This window comes from Cebus imitator, unplaced genomic scaffold (assembly GCF_001604975.1).
Source record: "Cebus imitator isolate Cc_AM_T3 unplaced genomic scaffold, Cebus_imitator-1.0 Scaffold255, whole genome shotgun sequence".
NCBI classification, from domain to species: Eukaryota; Metazoa; Chordata; class Mammalia; order Primates; family Cebidae; genus Cebus; species Cebus imitator.
Genome location: NW_016107570.1, coordinates 1,930,316 through 1,953,295, shown reverse-complemented (window position 1 = coordinate 1,953,295; position 22,980 = coordinate 1,930,316). Strand labels below are relative to the sequence as shown.

Below are 22,980 nucleotides of genomic sequence, written 5' to 3'. Positions count from 1 at the left end.
GACCTCGTGATCCACCCGCCTCGGCCTCCCAAAGTGCTGGGATTACAGACGTGAGCCACCGCGCCCGGCCTCTCTTTTTCTCTTTCTTTCATTCTTTCATTCTTTCTCTTTCTTTCTTTTCTTCCTTCTTTCCTTTCCTTTCCCTTCCTCCCTTCCTTCTTTCTTAGAATTCTCCTTTTCTTTCCCTCTTTCTTTGTTTGAATTCTTCCTTCTTTCCTTTCCTTTCCCTCTGTCCCTCCCTCCCTTCTTTATTTCTTAGAATTCTCCTTCCTTCCTTCCCTGTTTGCTTGCTTGCTTGCTTCCTTCCTTCCTTCCTTCCATCTTATCTTTCTTTCTCCCTTCTCTCTCTCTCTCTCTTTTTCTTTCTCTCTTCCCCTCCCTCCCTCCCTCCCCCCTCTCTCTTTCCCTCTCTCTCTTTCTTTTATTTCATTCTCTCTCTCTCTGTCTCTCTCTCTCTTTCTGTCTTTCCAAAAGGGTCTTGCTCTGTCAGCCAAGCTGTAGTGCAGTGGCACAATCTTAGCTCACTATAGCCTTGACTTCCCAGGCTCAAATGATCCTCCCACTTTAGCCTCCCAAGTAGCTGGGACTACAGGCATGTGCCACCATGTCTGGCTAGTTTTTAAATTTTTTTAGAGATTGCATTTTGCCATGTTGCCCAGACTGGTTTCAAACTCCTAGGCTCTAGTGATCCGCTTCCCTCACCCTCCCAAACTGCTGCGATTACAGGTGTGACCCACTGGGCCTGGCCTAATTTTTCTTATTACTAGTCTGGAGTATAGACATATATGTAAAAAGTTCCACAGGCTGTTAGAATGCTCTTAAATGTTCTACTCTTGTAACACAAAGGCTTTTGACAGCCACACATTATGCTATCCATCTGTTGATGGCACATCTGAACACATGGTTTATTGTACGGAATATTTCATTTGGTTTACGAAGCAAACACCTCCACTGGTGATATTAGGCCAAATTTGAAGAAGGTGAAAGGGAGGCACATCAGACTCAAGGAACTCAGGTGCCTTATTGTGTAGTAATTGTTTGAAAGTGCTAGTTACTTGGCACCAGTCAGACACTAGCAGAGACCACTTAAGACCCAACAGAAGGCCAAGTCACACAACTTTCATTCAACACAGTGCTTGTTTGGGGTATTATTCATTACATTTCCAGTAAATAGCTCCTGACCATAGAGCATTACATTAGTCAAAGTGAGTCTGAGCACAGGAGAATATGAGGACACTCACTGACAGCAGGATATTATAAAACAGAATTAGCCATTTCTATGCCATGTGACCTTATTCCTTTGGGAAAATCTATTGATTTGTTTTTGAAAGATATTTTTCTCGTTCATGAAATACATGTTGTGCTTTTCGGAGTGTTAATTTTCAAGATTTTATAACTTACTAAGTTAACAGTGTGATTAAATTGTAAGTCAAGCTAGGGGCTAGTCTCAGAAAAGAATGATGCACTTTATAATACCATCGTATCTAATAATTGTTCTACTCTTTTGTTTCTTTTCTTTGTACCATCAGAGTATTATTCTGACAATGCCGCATAAGCTTTTGTTTCTAGAATGTAATTTATTATAAAGTTGCAATTTTACCTTTAATAGTAATTAAAACTAGAAATTTAAAGTTTGGTTCAATGGCAGAAAAGGATATAACCATTATACTGAGAGAGAAGATCTTCCAGGGAGGATTTGACATGTATGAGTATAAGAAGTCAGAGAAAAGAAGTACTGATCATATTGTCAGTACCCTAAATTAAGCATACCATTTCATATATGTGTTAATTTAAAATTAGAGCCTTGGCTTTTCCTTTTCAGATACTGTTTTAAAAGAAGCCCTTCCCACCATCAGACTGAAAGAATATCAGCATAATCTTTGAATTACAGTTCAGATTTATCAACAATAGGTTCTTTCTTCTCACCACCAGCCTTGGATCACTTTGTGGGTGCGTTGGCATTAAGGCCTGCCAGATTGCACTTTTATTGTTAACATGAGTATTTTCCTCTTAACTTGTCTTGTGGATCCACAGTAAAACTATCAATAATATCTGTACCGTGGACTACCAGTCCACATCACACTCACCAGCCAACGATGAGAAAAGCCCAGTTGTCGCAGCTCTCTCATGAGTAAATTAAGGCATTCTGGTTTCCATGTTTACTTACTGACGAAGTAGAAAGACTGGAAATTGGTAGAAAAGACTGATTCAGATCCAGGTATTCCTCTAAGAGTACACAAACACATTCACTCCCACACATACAGGTGAACCTAACATAAATCACCTACCAGTATTTGCTGCGTAAGCAAAACACCCCTCCAAGTGTTTTATTCTTCACCATATTAGAATAATCATCCCAAGAGATGATTATTTTAGTGAGAACACAGTTTATATAAATAATATATGAGTTTGTGGTTTTGAAAATTCTTGATATCAAGAATGTTCATAGTTTGTATTTGTTCCAGCTACCTTTTCCTCTGCAATGACTACTGACTCAGCTGAAAATGTAATGAACAGATACTATCAAAACTACCTTTGTTTGGGCTATTGGGAATATGCTTTCCTTTCTTAATATGCATGTGCTCTCTTGCAGTTTGTGATGTCTGGCTGGGGTACAGGTTATTCATTTCAATGTGAAATTGTTGACTATTCATGGTCACCCACAGCTTTGAGGGTAAGTTTCTCTTTGGAAAATCTCAAAATTCAAAATCAATGTTAAAATTTTGTCAACCGTTTGTAACATTGAATGTAAACTTAGAATAAGCAAATGACTCAATTATCAGATTGTGTGTTGTGGGGGAAAAAGCTAAAAATTACAAGAATGAAAGAAAGTCCCATGTATCATTTTCTATAATGAAAATTGGTGCTTTTCTTTTTTAATTTCTTTGATTTAAGAATAATTTCACATCTGGTTTCTCAAAAATTAAAAATAAAATGACCATAAAATTCATCAATTCCACTTCTGAGTTTATACCTAAAAGAATCAAAAACAGAGACTTGAAGAGATATTTGTACAGTCATGTTTACAGCAGCATTATTCATAATAGCCAAAAGGTACAAGCAACCCAAGTGTCCATGGATAAATGGATGGATAAACAAGGCCAGGCATGATGGCTCATGCTTGTAATCCTATTACTTTGGGAGGCTGAGGTGAGTGGATTGAGCTCTGGAGTTCAAGACCAGCCCGGGCAACACTGTGAAATCCCATCTCTACAAAAATATAAAAATTAGCCGGGCATGGTGACATGTGTCTGTAGTCCCAGCTACTCAGGAAGCTGAGGCAGAAGAATTGCTTGAACCCAGGAGGTGGAGGTTACAGTGAGCCAAGATCACACCATTGCACTCCAGGCTGGGTAACAGAGTGAGACTCTGTCTCAAAAAAAAAAAAAAAAAAGATAAATGGATAAACAAAATGTGGCATAATCATAGAATGGAATATGATTCAGCTTTTAAAAGGAAGGGAATTCTAACTCATGCTACAACAGGGATGAACCCTGAGAACACTATGCAAAGTGAAATAATTTGGTCACAAAAGGACAAATACTACATGATTTGGCTTATATGAGGTACCTAGGGTAGTCAAATTCATATACACAAAGTAGAATTGTAGCTAGGGTTAGCGGTGAGGAGGAATGGGATGTAGTTAAATAGGTATAGTTTCCATTTTGCAAGATGAAAAAGTTCTATGGATGGATGGTGGCAAATGGTTGAACAACAATGTAAAGGTACTTAATGCCACTTAACTGTGCACTAAAAAATGGTTAACATGACAGATTCTATGTTATGCATATTTTACCAAAATTTTTTTAAAAATAAGCTTTTCTTCCATATAAAAATAAATAAAATTAATTTATATTTATTTATGCTTCTGCAGATGGCACGTACCTGCTGGCTTTATTACTTCTCCAAATTTATTGAGCTATTAGATACGGTGAGTATATGGCCACCACATTTGGTAAATGTTTGATCTTTCAAAAAAATGTTTGATCTTTCAGTGAAAGCAATAAACTGCTGTAGTTTCACTTGTCTGATAACTTTTTATTTCTCCTTTTCAGGTAGACCTACTGTTATCTTTTTTAATCTTTTATTATCAGTAACTTTAGAGAATAGATAGGATAACTTTATTTTTTCAGTATTTTGCAAACTCTAAAAGGTTTCTGTTATGTAGCTATCACTTGATTAAGATAAGCATGTAACTATGTTGTATACTACAAAACTGCATCTTTACATAGATGGATGACAGTTGTTTTATGAATCAAGTTCAGGAAATAAAAAGCAAAAAACATCTTACCTTTGTTGTTTGTTTTGTTTTTTTCATCCTAAAGCATAGTCATCTATATTCCTTTAGGAGAATAAGTGCTTAAAAATTCATAAACTTACACCAGAATGTTGAATTACTACTGGAGTATCAATAATTCAGCTGCTTTTCTGAAGTCTGTGCTTACTGGGCACTATCTCTTCCTACTTTAGATCCCGGTGAGGATCAACTCTAAACTTGGATGACTGGTCCTGGGAGAAGCAAGTGTCAAGGATTAGGGTCTGTAATTTGGAGGAGAAAGCCATGAGCCTTTGTTTCCAGTGTAGCTCAGGAAAGCTGAATATTTGTTATATTTTTGTAGCAAGTGTATCTTGGTTATTTGGAGCTAGTTTTGGCTCTGAGACCGGAAAGTGTGTTTTCTTTGGAATGCATACCATGATATTTCTCATAGGAAATATCAGTGTGCTTCACCTTTTCAAATGACTAATCACATAATGTTAGGATTGGAAAGGGCTGTGTGACTATAAAATACAATGGTTCTCAAACTTTAACATGTGTTTAGAATCATTTGGAAGACTTGTTAAAACACAGATGCCTAGATCCCCACCCCCAGAGTTTCTGATTCACTAGGGTCTTAGATGGAGCTCAAAATTTGCATTTCTCACAAGTTCTCAGATGATGCTAATGCTATTGGTCCAGGGACCACATTTTGAGAACCTGTATTCTAGTGGTTCTCAGCCCGAATTGTGCAATAGAATTAATTGCATTAGGGAAAACAATGATGACAAAAAAAAGGCCCTACCTCCAGGGATTTAGTGCCAAATGGTCTGGAAGAGAGACCAAGCATAGCTATTTTTAAAAGCTTCTTGGATATTGTAATATGCAGCCACGGTTGAGAAGCATTAGTCCAGAACCTTCACGCTGAGAAATTGAAGCCAAGAAGTTAAATGACTTACTCAGAGAACTGCTGCTACTGACTGGTACTAGGACCCAGATTGACAGTGTATGGCTTTTTCTGTTGTACCACTCAGCCATCTTCCCTGTGCATACGCAAATGCATTTTGGCTTCATTGTTTCTGCTTTGCATGTTCTTAGTTCCAGCTTCCATAAGGAAACTGTGCTGTTTCTATGTCCTTCCCTAAACTACATTTCTCAAATACTCCTCTTAATCCTTTTCTTTGTGCAATTCTGTTTAGTCTTGTATTTAAAAGCCTTAACACTCGTATTCTGAATTTCACTTTGGAATGTTTTTTAAACATTTCCCCCTCCCCCAGATTCTACCGTTTTGTTTATAGGGTTTTTACAAACCACAGGATATGTTCACTCTGAGTGTTACATTCCTTCCCCTTCTCAATTTTTTCTATGCAGTTTTACTTTCTTTTCCATCATATTTCTCAAATTAACTTTTCAACTTTTCTCCCTTCATTTTTCTTTAATATTAACTTGCTAACTTTTGATTTGTTGCAAGTCCTCTTCATTTGCCTAATTCTTTATCCACGTCAGTAAGATATATTAGAGAGCAATGTGGAATATTTCACTCCTAAGTCTTCTGCTTTCCCATATACTTCAAAATCCACTGGGATTTTTTTTTTTTTTTAACCAATACAGTTTCTTTCAGTAACTTTTGGCCATATTCCATACTTTATATCTTTGATTTTTAAATCTACGTAAAGTTTTATTTCACCTTTTTATTGGTTCTGCCATGTGTAAGCATGGTACCTAAGTTTCTTCATAATAATTAGCTTTTGAGCTGCCCCTTGGGGAATTAGTTGCTTCTATAAGCATTCTATAAGGCAACACTTTTAGATAAAATTATAAAATACTTTGCACTTTGCCAATATGTTTGTAATACTCAATACATTGTCATATGATTTTATATGAACTTGATATTCTTTAAATTATTTCAGATCTTTTTTGTTCTGCGCAAGAAAAATAGCCAAGTGACTTTCCTTCATGTATTTCATCATACCATCATGCCATGGACCTGGTGGTTTGGAGTCAAATTTGCTGCAGGTAGGCAAGGGAAAGTTGGGATCATGTGTTATAAACAATAACATTTCTGTATGCTATAAACAAAAATATTTTTCTGAAATGTGATTTATAAGAAACTCAAAAAATCGAAGAGTCACTTTGTTTATACTTTTTTCCTGAATTATTACTTGAAAACTAAACATAAGACTCTTAAAATAGTTGGGTTTCCCCCACTCTTTAGATATGCATAACTTCTGGCCACAGCCTTCTACACATATTCTTTGGTTGTTTTGTTTGTATTTTACTTTTTTCCCAAAAAGGTTTATTAAATATCTTTAAATAAATAAATAATAAATAAATAAAATGGTAAAAGCTTTGGCTTTATAGGAGCATAGTTAGAGAACAATTTCCTGTATGTTCCCAGGAAGTTAGAATGCTTATCCCAAATTCTATGTCTTATTTGCCTTCAAATTTCTAATACCTGACACACACTCTAACCCCTAATAGCTCTTTAAAGATGTGTCAAATTGTGATTACCCCAAATTCCTAAAGCATCCTACCATGTTAAAAGATGTGTTGATATTGTTTCTAAGGTCCAAAATAGTTTAAATTAAAAACTTGGAAAACAGGTTGTTTGTTTCTTTTTCATTTTAGGCTTCTGAACATCTAGAATTGGAGAAACCAGAATTAATTTTATCCTATTATGCAGTTTTAAATAAGTGATATCCCCAAGGGGATATATTCTTACTTAGGAAAATTTGGTTGGGGAATTTATTTATTCCAGTTTCTTAAATTTTAGAAGCCTTCAAATAGGCCCATAGCTCATAACATTTCTGTGAATAGTTTGCCTCTACTGGCCTTTCTGACTCTGCTAGACTAAAAGAAAGGAGGAACCACAATTGAGGAACTCTTGTTTGAGTTCTAGACTCTGTAAGCATGGAGGAAAAAAATCTACATGTCTCAGAGCATGAGAGGACATGGATAAGCCAGTGTCTGGAAGGGGATGCCAGAACGCAGAGGAGCCACAGGGGCTGCAAATCATGAGTAAACAGCTGTCCCTACCATGTCTTATGGGCATCTGATTTTCCAGGATGTAAAGTACCTCCTTGCTCAAAATTGGCATTTATTATTGAGGAATGTTTTTAAGTAAACGTAGCTGCTTTTTCTTATAAGGTCTGGAGGGAAAACATTTAACTTACATTAAAACAAGATAGTCCCAGTGATGTTCATTTCTCAAATCAACGGTAACTATATTATTTAATCTCCATTATTTTACTTATCCTTACTTTCTGTGTTTCTGTTTCTTCTTCTATGCATATTGCCCCTTTCCATTCTTTCTGTAGTGATATACATTGAGACTTATTGGTGTTTGTGAAAAATTGGAAAATACCTAAACACTCACTAATAGAGTGGTTATTATTGCTTGTGTATGTATAATTGTGAAACAACAATGATATTGAGAGGTATTAAGTGTCCTAAAATGAGGATCTTATACCCAGGGACTTAACGAAGCTCATCTTCTTTGTTAAGCAGCTTGACTCCTAAATTATCAGAAATAGATGACTATTCTATTTTTAAAGTATGCTAGAAAAGGTGCTTTCATATCCTTATAATTTATTTATTCTGGTTTCTTGCATGAGGCCAGAATACACACTGAAAAATAAATGTGAATAGAAAAAAATTGGAAGGCAGTATCCCAAAATATAAGCAGTGGTGATTTAGAGATAGTGAAACAAAAAGTGGTTTTTTTTTTTCCTCCTTCTTTATTTCCCTCCCTTTTTCTGTATTTTCTAATTTTTGTATGTTGAATATCTGATACTTCAATGATGGGAGAAATAAATTACATTTAATGAATTGATAATTTTTCTAACTTACATGTTTGAGTCCATTGATAGTGTAGTTTCCATTTCAAAAGCAAGCAGTGCTTTTAATAATGAGAATTTAAATATGACATACCTCATTTTTTTTTTTTTTTTGAGACAGAGTTTTGTACATTTGCATTTGTGAAATATAAAATTTCTTGAGATCTTGGAGCTTTGGGTGACTGTATAAACATTGGTAACCTTAACAGTTTTTTTTTTTTTTTTTGAGACAGAGTTTAGCTTTTGTTGTTGTTCAGGCTGGAGTGCAATGGTGTGATCTTGGGTCTGCCTCCCAGGTCCAAGTGATACGCCTCAATTTTTAAGTGGTACTACTGTGTTTATGGACATCAGTCACTTTACAGTGGGTTTCTTGTCCACACCTTAATCCTTCTTCTTTACAAAATGAAAATAGTAGGTGATAGTTTTCTTCTCCCTCATATGTTCCATGCATTGGTACTTCTATTCAGTCTTACATGTGGAATTCTAGTAAACACTTGTTCAGCAGACCTGATATCTGTGTCAGTGACAAGCACAACAACAAAAGCTGTTTCCAGAAATGTGGTTTGGCACTGACTTCCATTCCTAGAATGAAACTGTCCATTCTAAACTGTTCTTTGCAAAAACTTGAGCGTAGTTGATCTCTATCTAGTATTTAATTTCCTGTTTTTCTGTTGTACTCCTCAAATGGGGTAATAGCAATCCACCTTTTATTTTGAATAGGATGAATATATTTCTGTGGCAGGTTTTTATATTAATTGTGCATGTATCTCCTTTCAGAGATAGGGAGAACAGTGATAATTACCCAGGTGATTCCTTTGTTTTTTCCAAAGCAGTAACATGTGATGGTACTAATTGTAATTCGTTCTCAGATGTTTGTTTACAGACCCATTATCATAAAGAAGAGCACAGGCTTAGAAAATATTTTGTTAGAAAGCCTTCCAAAGAAGATACAAAAATCATTACTAATTAAAATATTGTTGTTTTGTAAATAAACTTATTAAAATAGCTTGTCAGAAAATAATTATAACTAGAGAAAGTAAACATGTTACTTTTATTTGACAGCTTATTTTGATCAGTAAGCCTTATGAGACACTCTTGGCTACACTAGTGCTTTGTTAAATCCCTGTGTATAAGATTCTCATTTTAGGATATTTAATGGTGAAAGTGTCCAAATAGAAAATAGGCACTCCTCTATTAAATAATGTGAGGGGCATCTTAGTTAGAAAAGCTCTGACTTAGTTCCATATCAAAGGTGAAATATATTTTCTATGTGTATATTATTACAAAACACAAATGAATTTGAGAGGTATTTGGCTTATCCTCCTTTTAAGCAGCTTGACTCCTAAACTACCAGAAGTAGACAACTATTCTATTTTTTTTGAGACATCTCACTCTTGTCACCCAGGCTGGAGTACAGTGGCATGATCTTGGTTCACTGCAACCTCTGCCTCCTGGGTTCAAGTGATTCTCCTGCCTCAGCCTCTCGAGTAGCTGGGACTACAGGCACCCGCCACCATGCCCAGCTTATTTTTTGTATTTTTAGTAGATATGGGGTTTTGCCATGTTGGGCAGGCTAGTCTTGAACTCCTGACCTCAGGTGGTCTGCCTGCCTCGGCCTCCCAAAGTGCTGAGATTACAATCGTGCCTGGCCGAACTATTCTATATTTAAATTAACTTGGAAAAGTTGTTCTTACACCACAGTAATTTGTTTATTGAGATTTCCTTTGGGAACGAAGACCAATCCAAGTGTAAATAATACAAGCTGGAAAGTTGTTAATAAGCTTCATTAATTCCGTTCCTTCTGACTTGAAATTTATGGTAATTGAGGGATTGGCTAAAATTTGGTTTACTCTAGTCAGGAGGAGAAAGCTTATGTAGAACAGTATAGCATAAATGAAGCTTTGGAAGAATAGCTAACAACTTAAAAGTAATTATTTAAAACAAGTTATTTTAACAGTACTTCAGCAGCGCTAGTATCTAGACATATCTAGAATTGCTACAATTATGAATAATTATTTTGAAATAATTTCTCCTGTATAACAATTTTATTAGATTTTTTCCTTATAAGATTATATTAGAAGTGATGAATTTGTATTTTCCATTAAACTTTCTATAATACATAGTGTTTATGAATTCGGTTCTTCTTCTACCATAATCTAATTTGGTGAGATTTTGCTTTATTTCCAGAATTAAAGAATGCTGGAATTAAGAAAATAGAATGTTTTAGAGAAAAATGTAAATTTCAGGTCAACATTACTAAGCTGATTCAGGCTATACAAAAAGAACACATATTTTTCCAGATTGTTCTTAGTAGGAAAGGGACCCTAGGGGACAGTGTTCCCCCTGCCACACTATCAGCTAAACACTCTGTTACCCCTTCTGCTATATTACTGGTCCAGCTAAAGACAATTGAAATGATCTTTTCTTATATTCCCACATGTTCTTGGCTTCTGTTCTTAATTGAAGGTGATCAGTAGGAAATGTGGCAAAATTAGAAGAGGAAAACCAAGATAGGAAGGCATAATCAATTGGAAGCAGCAAGTAAGGATGGTTTAACAATTAATAGATACTTACTTTGGGAAAACAATAATTCATTAAAGTAAATAAGCAGTTTGCTAATGAAAGCCAGTGGTTTTACTACCAAAATTATTTATTGAAGATTTTTGAGAGTAGGAAAAGTAAATTTGATTCCACACAATCACATGTACAGAAATATTCTTAGCAGCGTTATTCAGAATAGCCCAAATTGGAAGCAACCCACATGTCTGTCAATAGGAGAATGGGTAACTAATGATGCATTTATATGGTATAATACTACAAAGTAGTAAAAAGGCAAACTACCAATATATGTACCAGGTACAAAAGAGTACATCCTGTGTAATTCCATTTATGTGAAGTTTAATAGCAGACAAAATTAATAGTTGGTGATAAGAAGTTAGAGTAAAGGTTACCTTGGGAGGGGTATATTTGTGGAAGAAGCACATGGGAATCTTATGTGGTATTGGAAATGTTCTGTATCTTGATCTTGGTGGTTACATGGGTGTATACATACATGAAAAATCATCAAGTTAAGATTAATGTACTTTGTGGACTTTCTATATGTTAACCCTCACTAAAATATGAATGTTACTACTATTATTTAGCAATATATTTAAAAGGTAACTAAGATTAAGTAAACTCAAATCATAAGACCACCTTATGCTAAGATATGACAAAATAAAGACATGATAATTTACTTTTCAGAATTGTATCTTATATTTTACTAAATATACTATTCAGCCCCCTCTAATTTGATAGTTGTTTAACAAAATTTATATTTTATATTTTTTTCCTAAATTTAAGAAATAATTATACAGAAATCTAAGTTAAGACAAAAATGTGGTTCATTTTAAGGAACAATGGCCCCATGTTACAATAATTTTATTTTTCAGGTGGTTTGGGAACATTTCATGCCTTTCTGAATACAGCTGTACATGTAGTCATGTATTCCTACTATGGACTCTGTGCACTGGGACCAGCCTACCAGAAGTATTTGTGGTGGAAAAAATATTTGACATCATTACAGCTTGTGAGTAATTAATTTTCTTTAAAACCAGATATGAAACAACTAGAGTCACTTGTTTTTACTGTGAATAGGATACTAGTTAAATAAAGAACAAAGTTGGCCAGCCACGGTGGCTCATGCCTGTAATCCCAGCACTTTGGGAGGCCGAGACAGGCAGATCACTTGAGGTCAGGAGTTCAAGACCAGCTTGATCAACATGGTGAAACCCCATCTCTACTAAAAATACAAAAATTAGCTGGGTGTGGTGGTGGGCACCTGTAATCCCAGCTACTTGGGAGGCTGATGCAGGAGAATTTCTTGAGCCTGGGAGGTGGACGTTGCAGTTAGCTAAGATCATACCTTGGACTCCAGCCTGGGCAACAGAATGAGACTCCATCTCAAAAAAGAAAAAGAACAAAGTTAACAAAACAATAGGAGTCAAATGTCTGGCCCCTATATGATATACCATCATTGTTCTTAATATGTTAGCTGAACTTTGTTAGAAACTTTGTTGAAAACAAAGCATGTTTGGTAACCAGGAGGCTCAGACAGTTAAACCAGCATGTGTATTTTTATGCCATCTTTATACTATTTTACGCATTTGTACAAAAATAAATACATTTGTGATCAAAATAATTCCAAAGTTGTAAGAGCCTCAATAGGTATAACACTAAATTAGAAATTCCATTAGATCAAATTACCTTGAAGGAATGCAACTTTGAGGGAACGATGAGCCTTCCTGTGTGCTTACCTTTCAAGTCCTAACATTTTAAGTCCATCTTTCCTCCAATCAATGAAAAGCATTGTGAGAATTAAAAATGTAGAGGGTTCGACCAACATATATGTATTACATAAATCTGAATACTGCCCTTAATATAAGCAGTGTTTGAAAGAGCAGAAGCACTCAGTTTAGGCCTAATAATACATTCTAAGCATTAATTCTCAAAATATATGGTACTTAATTTTTTTGGAGAATAATTATGGGTTTGAGATGATGATTTGCTTTAAATTTTATTGGTGTCTATTAAAAGGAGAATTCTGCCATCCTTGTGTTTCCACATTTGCAGTCTATAATAAATTGATGTCATAGTCTACCAGTAACACCAATGGGAAAATATGAATTTGGCTTAGTGTGTTGAAGATTAATTTTTTTATTAAAATCCTGTTACAGATTTCAATTACAGAACTTGCTAAATGAAATTTGGTACATTCATATAATGTGTTCTCTCAGGTGAGAGACTGATATTTTAATGTGTAAGGATCCAAAATTAAGATCAGAGTATTTCCTTGTGGAATTATTTGTTATATCTGAAATTGGCAGCAAACTCAATGACCAACCATAAGGAAATCATAAAATAGACTATTTTGATTCATACTTTGAAATACTATGAAGTCATGAAAATTACTCATTGTTGCTTCTTTAAAAAATATTATTTTCTCAAAGTAGTATATGCTTATTGCAAATAAGTGAGAACACCTAATTAAGCAAAGAGAAAACAAATACATGTAATTCTACCACCCAGGGATAATCACTGCTGATGTTTTTATTTTGTTCTCATCCAGTTTTTCTCTCAGGCATATGTATACACCTTTTACATGATTTGTATAGAATTGCATATATAATTTTGTTTTTAGGCTTTTTTTCTCTTAACATACTCTAAAATGTTGTACAGACTTTTTAATAATGTGGAAAAATACTGATATAGATAAAATAGGATGGACATTTGTTCATTACATTCTCAAAGGAGTCAATTATACACAAATACACACATGTATAGAATGTTGAGGACATTGCTTAGCCTTCCTAAAGTTTTGTTTTCTCTTTTGAAAAATGAGAGGAATAAATCGCTATGCTAAGGGAATGTCAGAATCATACATTAAGATAATGCAAGGAAACCTGATGATGATAAGGATAAAATAATAATAAATTATATGAAAATCTTAACCATGATTATAACTAGATAGACTATGAGTAATTGTTATCTATTCTTTATAGAGTTTCACTTTTCTAAAATTTCCATAAAACACCTGTTGCCTTTTAATCAGGGAAAACATGATAACCAGGAAATCTGAATATTAGCCTAGAAAAGGTCCCTTTTGGGACTGTGTAAGATGTTCTGCCCCACAGAGCCCTTGAGCACTACTAGAAGGGCCACCCGTTCTCTCTTATACCTTATAGATTATCTGCCTCAGTTGACAGTTCAGACATATTTTCACCTATGACAGTGGAGGACAAGTGGCAGGTATAAAGATTCAGAGATGCTTTGGCTACTACAAAATTCAAGGGGCTCTAGGTAAAATGTTTTTATTTTCCAAAAATTAAAATATCTGGTCCAGTGTCAGGACAGAATATTTGAAATTGAAATCATCCTGAAAAAATAGGCCACAAGGTAGTGGTCCCATGGTCATTTCATCATAGTCAAGGACTCAAGTCAGAGACTTATAGAGAAAACTTGCTCTGTTGATTCTGTGAGTAGTGAAAAGGTTGCTGCACTGCACAGCACCAGGAAACATTTAAATATGGACCCTACAGTTGTGCTATTTTGCAGTTCTGAATAGTGGATCCATACTTCCAACTGGCTTTTGATACTGTAGCACCCATATCACTCCCAGGGAGGCTAGATTTAAAGATGGACTTCTCTGTCCAACAGTGCACTCCCTGCACCTTGGGAGTGCATAAACATAGGTAGGTAAATAATTGTAACTCTTCATATCTGGATAATTTTTTTTCACGTTTTCATTTTTTAGGTCCAGTTTGTTATTGTCACCATCCACATAGGCCAGTTCTTTTTCATGGAGGATTGCAAGTATCAGTTTCCAGTCTTTCTGTACATCATTATGAGTTATGGTTGCATCTTTCTGCTGCTCTTTCTCCATTTTTGGTACCGTGCTTACACCAAAGGTCAGAGGTTGCCCAAAACTGTGAAAAATGGAACTTGCAAAAACAAAGATCACTGAAGCACAACATAAGTCTATGATCAAAAGTGATATATTGTCTTCCTTGACAATCAAGAGATATTTACCTATGCAGTGCATTTTGTATATTTTTCAAAACTAAGAGCTTGTATTTTTATGATAAGTTATTGGGATGTCTGATATTTGAGAGCCTGAAGCTCCCAGATAACAGTCTTCTGATAGTTAGAGCCTACAGCAGCCAGAGTTTGTTTGTTTGTTTTTTTTTAAAGGGGCTTTTAAACCTAATCCAAAGGTTTTGTTTAACACATTTTGTTACAGTGAAAGGAAGATATGAAGCAATACAGTACTCTTCAAGGAAGTCCAGTAAAGATGAAAAATATCATTAGATATTTTGAGCAAGGACAGAGATTCATGTGATACCATAGATTCCCTCTGCTGGGTCTGGAAACCTCCAACCATAGGCCCTGACTTTGTCATTTATTGACTATATTCAGAAGATGCTATATTTGCTCTAGAGTTAATTCCCATTTTAGTGAGCTAACAGGTGAAAATTGAGTGAGTTTTTGATAACTTGTCATTTAAAATCACTAATGATAATTTTCAAAGGATCTTTTTCGTAACCATCACCAGTTCTGCTGATAAGACTTCCTCACAACCCTTTTGTTGTACAAACAGTTTCGAAGTAGCAATCCTTTGGGTTAGTACCCTGATGCACTTCACACCAAGTTTCATTCAGTTGATTGTTTTAAAAATAAGATGATTTGTTTTAATGGGTTAATGAACATTTTGCTATTACTGTTTTACAATTAACTATATCTCTGGAAAGAGGTGAATTTGCCAATGAAAAAAGTACTGTGTAGTTCAGTGGGAAAAATCTGTTGTCTGTTATAGTATCACACCACTTTCTTACATTGTCATGGTTTAAATTATTATCTTGGTTAAATATATAGTTAGAAACTTAAATGTTCAGATCATTAGCACACTGCAGGTACAACCTTAAATCATAAATAATATTATCCATTGTACACAGTTTCCAGATTGGGTTAGAGTGGCTGTGAAGCAACTAGAGGCAAATTGTGGCACAGAAAATATCTAGGGGAAAATTGATTATGTAAGCAAGGGCTGTTCTACTTTGGGAGAGAGACAGACTACATAATAGCTATAGATTATATAATATAAAGTTATAGATATACTGCACAATAAAATATTTTCCAGAATTGTGAATTAATCAACAACCTGGGTTTCTGTTTCCAGACCTATAAACCATGTAACAAAGGCCCGAAATTCATTTGGCATAGACTTTGTTTCTTTAAAATCACTACTTTCTAAAATTCTGTTATTTTTACATTTTCTTGTCAGAGAACCAAAACTATTAAGAGAGTTTTGTCCAAGAAATAGCAATATTTGGACATTTGTGAATTTTTCCCAGTTTTTTTCTTCTTTTATTTATATTCAGTTTTGAAGGACTGTTTATGTTCATAGGACTTTAAACAATTAGTACTTAAGGCCCCAGTTAATTTTGAACACACAGATATAGTTATTGTACAACAATGCCTAAGTTTTACTCAATATCATGGCCTTTTATCTTTACACTTACCAGATTCATAAGGTTATTTGCCTTTAAGTAATCTTTTGCGATTTCACTTGATTACAGTATGAGAAAGTAAAGGTTGATAAATGGAAGTAATTTTATATTTTTTTAAAAAAAGAATAAAGGACAAAAGAGCACAGCTAAAGGAAACTGCTGCTTTAATTTATTCTACTGCAAGGTCTTAGGATTCCTTAACTGTTTTCCAGGTTTGGCTCTTCATATCTTACCTGTGCTAAAATGAGAAGGTATGTCATGTGCTGTTATAAATCACACAATTTCCAAAGACCCAAGTGATATAGAGACCAAAATGAGGCAAAAATAAAATAGATGAAACAGGAGAGTTTAATTCTTGCATACTTTCCGACCTTCATCATACAACCTCGTATCACCTCCCTGCAGTCTTTAAAATGTTTAACTTGCCTATGAGCTAACATATAATAAAACACATACTCAATTATATGAATAGAAGTGGAGAGCTAGAATGCTACAAAAGAAATCATAACTGCCAAAAGTATCCTCCATAGAAACATCAACATGATTGTGGATCAAAATGATTTTCACTGGATATAGAATTTATATGGGCCATATTTATTAAAAGAGTTCTGTGTGGTCACATAGAGTTCCTTTGGGATTTCATCCCACTTTTCAGGACTTAATTTGTTTGGGTTTGCTTACCTAACAACAACAACAACAAAAAAAGATAGCTCCAAATCTAGTTTATTACATAAAACTCTATGAATACTTGAGGACCTATATGTATATTGTAAATAAATACAAATATAGATTTTTAAATATCTATAGGACTTTGCCATTTTACTGCCTTAATTATAAAATTATGACACTGTTCTATTACTCTTTATTTCTGTTAACTTTTTAAAGACTGGAACACTCCGTGGACATTGTTAAAGTTTGTTTTTCCCTGTGTATTATAATAAATTTGTGTTATTGCATGTATATGTGTGTGTATTTTCCATTTTGGAATCTAGCTGCATGTGTTTGCATGGGTTGGTGGCTTTTAATTTGAATACTCACCAATCAAAGTTATTTTACGTATTTCTTGTACATGTACTGTGTTCATCTTTGGGATACAAAGACACCTAGGACATAATTGGGATCTCCTGGAGCTTACCAACTGGCAGATGAAATTATGTGTCAGGGCAGTAGATGATAGGTGCCAAATGAGTGACAGTTCTGCCACTTAGCAGACTGGGAAGACTATCAAGGAATTTGAATTTGAGTTAGATGTTTAGGTTGTACAGAATTTTAAAAATTGGTGGTATTTTCTTAGGCAAGGTTTTTTAAGTGGAAAAAATTAACAAAAAAAAAAGAATAGTTTTTCCATCCCTACTGGCTCTAATAAGTGGGGCTAGCTAATGATCACTGTTTGCTAAAATGAGAAGGTCTGCTAAAACAGTGAAAAAAACAGTGATCATTAGCTAGCCCCATTTATTAGAGCCAGTAGGGATGGAAACAGAAGAAAGGTTGATGGGGACGGCTTGTGCTGATACAACCCGAACCCACTGATCAATCTTAATGTCATTCAAAGTGGGACAAGCAGATGTTTTGTCTCTTAATACACTGTAATATTATGAGGTATTCATGGCAAAAAAAAATTGAACTTGAATCTAATCAATCCTCTATATCTAAACTGCTAGTTACAGGAAATACAGCTATAGAGGAAGAGTTAAAAGACACCAAGAGGATACAATCAGCCAAGTCCAGAAAGTAGGAAATTCCATAGAGCAAATGACCTGGTTTCTTCAAAAAATAAATGACATTAAAAAAGGGAAACCAGAGAAGGTAACTTTTGTAGATAAAAATACTTAAAATATACTAACCAAATGTCATTTGAATCCGATTTGAACAAACCATCATAAAAGGACATTCTTATAACAGTTAGATATAACTGAACATGAACTAAATTTTAAAAGACAGAAGTTATTAATATTAGATGTTACCGTATTGCAGAAGGATATATTTTAAAGTCCTTATATGTGAGATATATACACTGAAGTATGTATATGTAAAATAATAGGTTGTCCGATTTCACTTTAATATACTCTAGTAAAAAGAAAAGGAGGTGTCGATAATTGTTAAAGTTGGGTAATGGGTTCACTTCATAGGAGTTTATTATACTCTTCTGTCTGCTTTTGTGTATGTTTGAAATTGTCCAGTTTTTAAAAAGCAATATGTGTACTATAATTTTCTATATAGATGTTATTTAAGTTAGAAATCAAAATGATAGAATTGACATATTTTCACTGGTAGTCAGTATTTAGGGTTTTCACCGCATCTAAATGTCGTGAGAAACTTTAAAATGTACTGGATGTGGTCTCTGCCCTTAAAAAGTTTACAGTACAGTTTAAAAAGACAGGCCTACAAAAATGTTAATAAAAACAAAGCCAGCATACCTATTGACAAGTGAAAAGTGTATTACAGATTTGCAATATTATTTTCCTAATGTTAAGTAGCTAGCTTTGATAAAACAATATAATGTTCATCAGGACCCACTGAAGATGTTTGATGGAGGAGTAGCATGATCAGTCTGGGTATGAGAGCTTCTGGAAAAGAATCCCTTACATGGAGCCCAAAGCTCTCTATCACCAGCACTTTCCAGTATTTCCTTCTTGTAGGAAGCAATTGGATATAACAGACTGTAGTTACTGTCTGTCATTCCAAAGCATCATGCCATGCAGCTAACTACTCTGGGGAGGGGCAAGGATACAGAGAAAATCCACATATACTATATACTGCAAGGGAAGAAAATGTCTTTGTATGCTTCCTTGAGTACCAAATACAATAGAGTCTAGATCTGTTTCCTTCTAAAGGACTTTCCAGGAGTCCCACACAACAACTTCCACTTACATGTCAATGGTCAAAACCGCCTCATGGCCATCTCTAGCTGCAAGGGAAGCTGTGAACTATAATTTTCTAGGTGGGCACATTGTCATCTCCAAGAAAATTAGATTCTACTAGAAAGAAGGTAAGAAATGAAGTTTTGGTAAGCACCTGATGTAACCTCACCCACTGAGAATCCACCACCATGATGGACCACTATTTTGCACAGGAGTATATATAATTCTTCAAGTGTCTAAATGGAAAAGTGATTGAACATACTTACTTAGGTCCATCACTGTGTCTGGCATCAGCAAATGATTAAATTATTATTTTTGGATGAATATATATATAAGTTATATATAAAGTATTATATATAATAGATTCATTCAAAATGATTGATATATAATTTTTAATATAGTCTACATATTGTATATATTCAGTGTACATATTTAGCTTATTTTCTATCAGTTAGTATACTATTTGTGTAGCCTTTGTTATCTTTATGTAAATAGCATTTCTCAAGCTGTTACAGTTTATCTATTATTGTCTAATAAATTACCCCTAAATTTGATGACTTAAAGCTACATCAAAGCTACATGTCTCACCACTTTGAAGGATCAGTGATTTGAGAAGCAGAGTCGTTCTTGTTTGGGATCCCTGGTGCAGTTGCAGTCAGACTGTGACTTAACGAGGAACCAGAAGGTTGAGGCAGTGGGGGATACCCGGAGATCTCCATGCATTCTCAGGTCCTCTCCATGTGATCTTTCCCATTGAGCTACTTTGAGCTTCTTCACAGCATGGCAGTCTCAGGGGAGTCAGAATGAAGGCTTCAGGAGTAAGCATTCCAGTGAACAAAATGGAAGCTGTATTGCCTTTTATACCTAGCCATAGAAGTCAAGGATTATTACTTACCATGTGCAAAAGCCCACCCGTTTTCAAGGGGAGAGGACACAGACCATGTCCCTCAATGGGAGAAATGTAAAAGCTATCTCGTAGGAACATGTAGGATGGGAGAAATATTGTACTTGAAAAATACAGTCTGCCACACAAAGTATTACCTAAAATAGATAAGAATACTTATTTTTCTCTTTAGAAGAATTAAAGCCTATCTTTAATTCATACGGTTCTGGTTTGTAGTGACTAATTCTATAGATGAAAGTAAGTGCCGCTTTGTTTTAGTTTTTCACCAAGAAAGTGGCCCTTTGCACAGAGAAATAGACTCAGATTTGAGTGTGGAATTGAAGGTGGGTCCCTAGATTAAATGAGACCAAGGGTTACGGTTCTCTTTCCTTCAGGCAGCAAAAGGTACATGCTGACTGGGGAGGAGGTGGGGATAGAAATTTCTCCAGAAGTTTCTAGCAGATACAACCACAATGTAACAGACCATACAACATGTCTTTTATACCAGGCTGCCCCAGAGAGAGGGCCAAAGGGCTCTTACTTTCCTGGGGCTGGCTGGGCATGTTCCTACCTTTTATTGACAGCCAGTATCAGGTCAGGCTGTACATGTACTTCTTATAACCCAACAAAGTTACAAACTGTAACACTCTTCCTATCTAATATGAACATTTTTGCCTATGTTCAAACTACAGCATTATTAGAACATTGCTGCACCTTATTTGTATTCTAGGACCTACAGGATTCAATTAGTTTGGGATACCCTCTAGTTACTAAAGGTAGAAAGCTTGGTATGAGGTAGTATCTCTAAGTGCCCAGGCCACACAAAAGGACACTCTGTCTATAGTCCTTACAACTTAGCCATCTGAGTATTTGAATGTGACGATATAAACTCAGAGCTGCTGCTGTCTTCTTTTTTTTTTTTAAGATACAGTCTTGCTGGTTGCACCAGCTGAAGCATATTGGCACCTTCATAGCTCACAGTAGCCTCACACAGCTGGGCTCAAGTAATCTTCCTTCCTCAGCTTCCTGAGTAGCAACATGCCTGGATAGTTCTTTTAAATCTTTTGTAGAGATGAGGTCTTGTTATGTAGCCCAGACTAGTCTTGAACTCTTAACGTCAAACAGTTCTCCCACTGCAGCCTCCCAAAGCACTGGGATTATGGACAGGAGCCACCTTGCCTGGCCTTCTGTCTTAAAACTTGCACAAATTCTGGTGTGTCTTTTGCCCATTTTGGGTTATCTTGTACATGAATTTATGCCTTTCTTTTTATTCTTGTGGCAACCCTCCTTTTTCAGACCTGAATTTTGCCTAGATTATAATATTATCCTAGATTATAATATAGCCTAGATTATAATATAATAATATTTGCCTAGATTATAATATTATTATATTATCTCAGTATAAAAGCCTTTCATCCTACTAGATGCTGTCATGGGGAGGAAGCATGGCACACTGGTTGGGAGCACAGGCTCTAGAACCAGCCTGCCTGGTCAAACCCTGACTCTTTTTCTTACTAGCTGTGTAACCTGGACAGCTTCTCTGTCTCTTAGTGTGCCAACTGAAAATGGAATCAATACTTATTTGTCTAGTTTTTGTGGGATATTAGATGAGTTAAAACAGGGAAAACTTTTAGAGCAGTGCTTTCTTTCCAGTTATTCAGTCTAAAAACCTCAGAGTCATCCTCAGGTCCTTTCTCACTCAACGTCAAATCCAACAAGAAATCTTGCTGGCTTCCCCTCAAAGTATAACCAGAATCTGACCAATCCTAGGCTGCTATAATCTCATACATGGATTCCTGGAATAGCTTCCCATCTGACTCTCTGCTTCTGCCTTTGCTTCTACAACTTCTTGTCCAAATAACAGCCAAAGTTGTCTCAATATAAATCACATCATGTAACTCTTTTGTTATGAACCCTCCAATGCTTTCTGGCTTCATTGAGCATAAAAACCCTGTCATTGCTTTTCTGTCCTCACTGCCTGCCAATCCCCACTTTGCTCCCTCTGCTCCAGCCACACTGGCCTTATTGCTCTTCACTAGACCATGGTAAGCACATTTCCATCTTAGGGTTCTTTCCATGGTAAGCACATTTCCATCTTAGGGTTCTTTATTTTTCTCTGCCTAAGGTGCTGTTCCCCAAATAACTGCTTGGCTAAACCCTTAAATTCCCTCCTTTGTTCAAATCTCACTTTTTCAGTACTGCATCCTGTGCCCTGATCTTTCTTTCTTCCATACAGCACATATTACCTTCTAACATGCTATACATGCACTTAGTTCATATTGTTGATTGACTGTCTTCCTCATGAGAACGTAACCTCTTCAAGGGTAGATGATTTTGTCTATTTTGCTCACTGCAAGTGCCTAGAACAATGGCTGGCATATTATAGGAGTTCAGTAACAGTATTGAGTGAATGAATGAATGAATGAAGCACTGAATAAATGTGTGCTATTGTTATAGATTCTCTTCTTCTGCTCATTCTTTTAGTGGTTTAGTCAATCAGTCAACAATTTGTTAAACTCCTACTATATGCCAGCCACTGTGCTAAAATATATATTTAAAAAAATTCAAATAATACCTATCCCCACAGAGATTTTCACTTGGATAGTGGGCAACAAACATGCAAACAAGTCAAGTCAAATATTCTGCTGTTAAACAGGTAGTTTTTGTTTGTTTGTCTGTTTGTTTTGAGATGCAGTATCGCTCTGTTGCCCAGGCTGGAGTGCAGAGGTGCAGTCTCAGCTCACTGCAACGTCCGCCTCCCTGGTACAAGCAATTCTCCTGTCTTAGCCTCCTGGGTAGCTAGGATTATAGGCTCCCACCACCACACCTGGCTAATTTTTGTAGTTTTAGTAGAGACAGTAGAAACTGGACCCCTTCCTTACACCACAATCGATGGATTAAATATTTAAATGTATAACCCCAAACTATAAAAACCCTAAAGGACAACCTAGATAATACCATTCTGGACATGTGAACAAGCAAAGATTTCATGACAAAGACACCAAACACAATTGCAGCCAAAGCAAAAATTGACAAATGGGATATAATTAAACTAAAGAGCTTCTGCACAGGAAAAGAAACTATCAAGAGTGTAAACAGT

General features: G+C 35.5%; 1 protein-coding gene across 4 annotated transcripts in view; it reads left to right on the top strand.

Moving 5' to 3' along the window:
- Window positions 1-15,454, top strand: part of ELOVL7 (ELOVL fatty acid elongase 7) — an 86,891-nt gene extending 71,437 nt beyond the window's left edge. For all 4 annotated transcript variants that reach the window (XM_017499179.2, XM_037728081.1, XM_037728080.1 and 1 more), the window contains 5 exons: window positions 2,594-2,674; window positions 3,875-3,931; window positions 6,166-6,271; window positions 11,523-11,659; window positions 14,384-15,454. In XM_017499179.2, the coding sequence (XP_017354668.1) occupies window positions 2,594-2,674; window positions 3,875-3,931; window positions 6,166-6,271; window positions 11,523-11,659; window positions 14,384-14,593 (591 nt within the window). In that variant the 3' untranslated portion in view covers window positions 14,594-15,454. The remainder of the gene's footprint in view (window positions 1-2,593; window positions 2,675-3,874; window positions 3,932-6,165; window positions 6,272-11,522; window positions 11,660-14,383) is intronic.
- Window positions 15,455-22,980: the final 7,526 nt, after the last annotated feature.